The sequence below is a fragment of the Penaeus vannamei genome, chromosome 15 (genome assembly GCF_042767895.1).
Source record: "Penaeus vannamei isolate JL-2024 chromosome 15, ASM4276789v1, whole genome shotgun sequence".
Lineage (NCBI taxonomy): Eukaryota > Metazoa > Arthropoda > Malacostraca > Decapoda > Penaeidae > Penaeus > Penaeus vannamei.
In genome coordinates this window covers 40,261,085-40,266,084 of record NC_091563.1, presented here as the reverse complement: position 1 = coordinate 40,266,084, position 5,000 = coordinate 40,261,085, and the positions used below count along the sequence as shown (strand labels likewise).

At 37.7% G+C, this 5,000-nt stretch overlaps 1 protein-coding gene across 1 annotated transcript in view; it reads left to right on the top strand.

Annotated features, from left to right (window-relative positions):
- The window catches only part of LOC113815809 (uncharacterized transmembrane protein DDB_G0289901), a 6,734-nt gene that overhangs the window by 308 nt on the left and 1,426 nt on the right, over positions 1–5,000 (top strand). The window contains exons 2-4 of the mRNA XM_027367824.2: positions 2,166–2,222; positions 2,838–2,971; positions 3,995–5,000. The exon at positions 3,995–5,000 is cut by the window's right edge and continues 1,426 nt beyond it. Of these exons, the coding sequence (XP_027223625.2) occupies positions 2,166–2,222; positions 2,838–2,971; positions 3,995–5,000 (1,197 nt within the window). The remainder of the gene's footprint in view (positions 1–2,165; positions 2,223–2,837; positions 2,972–3,994) is intronic.

Below are 5,000 nucleotides of genomic sequence, written 5' to 3'. Positions count from 1 at the left end.
CGTGGCGGTTCTGCGTGATTCCATGATTTTGAGGTTCTGGGCACGTCAGATGTTATTGTTATTAAGGTGTTCTCTCTTGTTATTAAGGTGTTCTCTCTGGCTGGCGAACCTTCATAATTCTATGATTTTGAGGTTTTGGACACGTCAGATGTTATTGTTATTCAGGTGTTCTCTCTGGTTGCCGAATCTCCACAATTCCATGATTTTGAGGTTCTGGACACGTCAGATATGATACTTTGTTATTAAGGTGTTCTATCTGGCTGGCGAACCTTCATAATTCTATGATTTTGAGGTTCTGGACACGTCAGTTGTTCTTGTTATTAAGGTGTTCTATCTGGCTGGCGAACCTTCGTAATTCCATGATTTTGAGGTTCTGGACACGTCAGATGTGATACTCTTGTTATTAAGGTGTTCTCTCTAATTGCTGAATCTCCATAATTCCATGATTTTGAGGTTTTGGACACGTATGTTATTGTTATCAAGGTGTTCTCTCTGGTTGCCGAATCTCCATAATTCCATGACTTTGAGGTTCTGGACTCCAGATGTGATACTCTTGTTATTAAGGTGTTCTCACTCTGGCTGGCGAACCTCCATAGTTCTATCGCCTCGAAGTGAAAGTGTGGGCTCGGGCTGAGATTTCGTTCGAGCATCAATTTGGGGCAAACCTTTCTCTTGAAGTCTATTAAAATCTAGCTTTGACATCAGATAATATTTGGTTGGATTAGCATCTAAAACTTCCGTGTTTATCGTGTCATACGCATGTATCTACTCTTCTTAATTTATATCTTCGAATTCACGCAAATTATTTTTTTTTTTTCGACTTTTAGCTTAATTTTCTAAATTCCTAGGTCCTGTCTTGTTTTTTTTTCAGTGTATTTTTTCGGTCCCGTGGACTGAGTCGTTTCATTATATCATCTATTTAAATAATCAATAAAATTTACGCAAATTATCGTGGTGTTGAACAATTATTTATATAGTCAAAATCGCATTATAAAATCTCGATCTAACTCGGTTTCTGGTTCCATAATTGACCATTTCTCTTCAAATCAACATTTTGTACACCGAGGAAAGAAACTGATCTGACATTTTAGTTTATTTTCATTTATTCCTTATTTCATTAGTATCATTATTTCTTTATTTATTTATCATAATTTCTCTATCTATTTGTCATTATTTCTTTATCTAATTATTATTTCTTTATCTACTCATAATTTTTTTATCTATTTATTATTTCTTTATCTATTTATCATTATTTCTTTATCCATCATTATTTCTTTCTCTAATTACTATTTCTTTGTCTATTTATCCTTATTTCTTTACCTAATTACCATTTCTCTATCTATTTATCATTATTTTTTTATTTATTTATCATTTCTTCATCTAATTATGATCTTTGTTAAAGGGTCTCCACTTCCAATAATTCTCACCATCATTTATACTCAGGGTCCCTAAATGGCGCCAATTCGCATTCTTTCCGCTTTCCGTGTCCAGATGAAGAAGGAAAGAAACTGATCTGACATTTTATTTTCATCTATTTCTTATTTCATTAGTATCATTATCTCTTTATCTATTTATCAAAATTTTCTCTATATTTTTAACTTTTTTTCTTTACATTTTCTTATCATTATTTCTTGATTTATTTATCATTATTTCTTTATCTATTTATCACCATTTCTTGATCTATCTATCATGATTTCTTGATCTATTTATCACCACTTCTTTCTTGACGGGTTTCCACATCCAATAATTCTCACCATGATTTACACTCAGGGTCCCTCAATGGCGCCAAAATTCACACTCTTTCCGCTTTCCTTTTTCCAGATGAAGAAGGAGAGGAACTGATCTGACATTTTAGCTTATTTTCATTTATTTCTTATTTCATTAGTATCATTATTTCTTTATCTATTTATCATAATTTCTCTATCTATTTATCATTATTTCTTTACCTATTTATCATTATTTCTTGATCTATTTATCATTATTTATTTATCAATAAATCATTATTTCTTTAACTATTTATCATTATCATTCTTTATCTATTCACCATTCATTTATTTATAATCTTTCTTAATGGGGCTCTACTTCCAATAATTCTCACCATGATTTATACTCAGGGTCCCTTAATGGCGCCAAAATTCAATCTCTTTCCGCTTTCCTTTTTCCAGATGAAGATGTGGATGCTGGCGCTCGCTCTCGGGGCGGCGGTCAACGCGGCCGATATGGTATGTTTGGGTTCTCTTTTTGACTGTTTTTTTCTTGTATATTCTTTTTCCTTTGTTGACCGGAAAAGTGATATATCTTTTTCAAACTTCCGGCGTATTATTATCTATATTTATATACTTCGATATCAGTTAATGATTATCTATCTCTCTACACACACACATACATATATTCATATATTCATTCACACACACACACACACACACACACACACACACACACACACACACACGCAAGCACACACACACATACATATATGCATATATTCATACAAATACACACATATACATATATATAATTATATATATATATGCACACACACACACATACATACATATACACACACACACACGCAAGCACACACACACATACATATATGCATATATTCATACAAATACACACATATACATATATATAATTATATATATATATGCACACACACACACACATACATATACACACACACACAAACAAACATGCATATATAGTATATCTATATCTATATCTATCTATCTATCTATCTCTCTTTCTCTCTCACTCTCTCTTTCCCAAAATATTGACACCTCTGAGTCACACTTCCCCCCAAGTGACCTCCCGACCCCCCTCCCGCCCCACAGCCCATGCCCTACGACTACGCCTACGGGGTCAACGGGGAGGTGACCGGGGACATCAAGGCGCACAAGGAAACGACGAGTCAGGACGGGCGCACGGAGGGAGAGTACCGCTGGTTGCAGCCGAATGGACTCTACATGTAAGTTGGAGCGTCTTGAAGCGTTTTAGTTCTTATACTCTTTGGCGTGTCGGAAGAGTGTCTGATATATCTTGATTCTTATACTCTTTGGCGTGTTGGAAGAGTGTCTTGAAATGTTTTTTCTTGTACTCTTTTGGCGTGTCAGAAGACTGTCTGAAACGTCTTTTCTTGAACCCTTTGGCGTGTCAGAAGAGCGTCTGAATAGTCTTAATTCTTAAACCCTTTTGGCGTGTCAGGAGAGCATTTGAAGTATCTTAATTCTTAATTCCTTTGGCGTGTCAGAAGGGCGTCTTGAAACGTCTTAATTCTTAATTCCTTTGGCGTGTCAGAATAGCGTCTGAAACGTCTTAATTCTTAAACCCTTCAGCGTGTTACAAGAGCATCTGAAATGTCTTAATTCTTAAACTCTTTGGCGTGTCAGAAGAGCGTCTGAAACGTCTTAATTCTTAAACCCTTTTGGCGTGTCAGAAGTTTTGTTTCATACCAAGAGTATTACAGGAAATTTATGTTTAGGTTCATGCCGAATGTAGTGCTAGAATGTATCCACTTTTGGGAAGGTAGACTGTATACTATGACTGGATTTTCTTTTAAATAGGAGGACTGGGTTGTCGACTTTTTTTTACGTTGGTGCGTTTCCCTAATTCAATATTCTATATTCAAATCCTTTTTTAAATGTCAGCTTTTAGTAAAACCGGATATAATCCTGCCCACTAATATATCAAGGGTAAGGGAGCCATTACATGCACTCTTGTTATCAAATGTTCTTATAGTGTCTGTCTGCACTAAAGCATACTGAACAAAATGATTTCAGTTCACAAATCTTGTAGCATCTAAGAATGTAAACATGTAAAGTTCAGAGACAATTGTTCTTGAAAAATGAATGAAAATAAAATCATATGTGTATGAATGTCTATACACACACATCCACCCATCCACCCACCAATACACACACACATTTACACACCCATACATATGTATATCTATATGTTTAATAGTACCAACGATATTTTTCATTTATTACAGAGTAACTCGTTACTTCATTGATGGCGAGAGTGGGTATCAAGCAACTGTTAGTGAAGAAGAAGGCCCAAACATAGCTAACTTCTACTCAAACAGTCAAGATTTACCTGTCACAAATTTGCTCAGTCAAATAAGCCAGCAAGCCGTTAGCTCTCAACAGAACTTTAACTCTCAACAAAGTTCTGGTTCTCAGCAGAGCTTTGGGTCACAGTTTACTGGTCAGTCAACTGGTTTCAGCCAGACAGGGTCAAGTGGTGTGCGTCAACCGGGATTAGCTGGTCAGCGATTGGCTGGATCCACCAGTTTCAGTCAAAGAGGCACAAATGCTAATTTTGGCCAGTCAGGATCCCCCAGTTTCAACCGGGCTGGACAAGGTTCTACGTCACGTCAAACTTCAACCAGTTTTAGCCAGTCACAATCAAGTGGACTAGTGACAGGATCCAATAGATTTAGTCAGACAGGATCCGGGAATTCCAGCCCAAGTGGTCAGCGTTTGAGTGGATTAAGTGGCATCTCTCAAACTGGCTCAGCAAACCAATTCAGTCAGACAGGCACCCTTGGTCAACGTGTTACTGGATCAAATACCTTCAGTCAGACAGGTTCAGGTGGTCAGTTGACTGGATCAGCTGGTTTCATCCAAAGGGGATCAAGTGGTCAGCGTGTGACTGGATCCACCAGCTTCATTCAGACTAGTTCAAATGGCCAAAGTGGGGCTGGTCCAGTTAGCTTCAGCCAGTCAGGATCAAGTGGTCAGCGAGTGACTGGATCAACCAGCTTCTCTCAGGCAGGAGCAAGTGGTCAGCAGACTGGATCAGCTGGCTTCGGATCAAGTGGCCAACGTGTGACTGGCTCATCTTTTGGCCAATCTGGAACAAGTAGTCAGTTGTCTGGATCAGCTGGCTTCACCCAGACTGGGTCTAGTGGTCAACGTGTGACTGGATCAACTGGTTTCAGCCAAGCTGGATCAGGCAGTCAGCGTGTGACTGGGTCAACCACTTTCTCTCAAGCA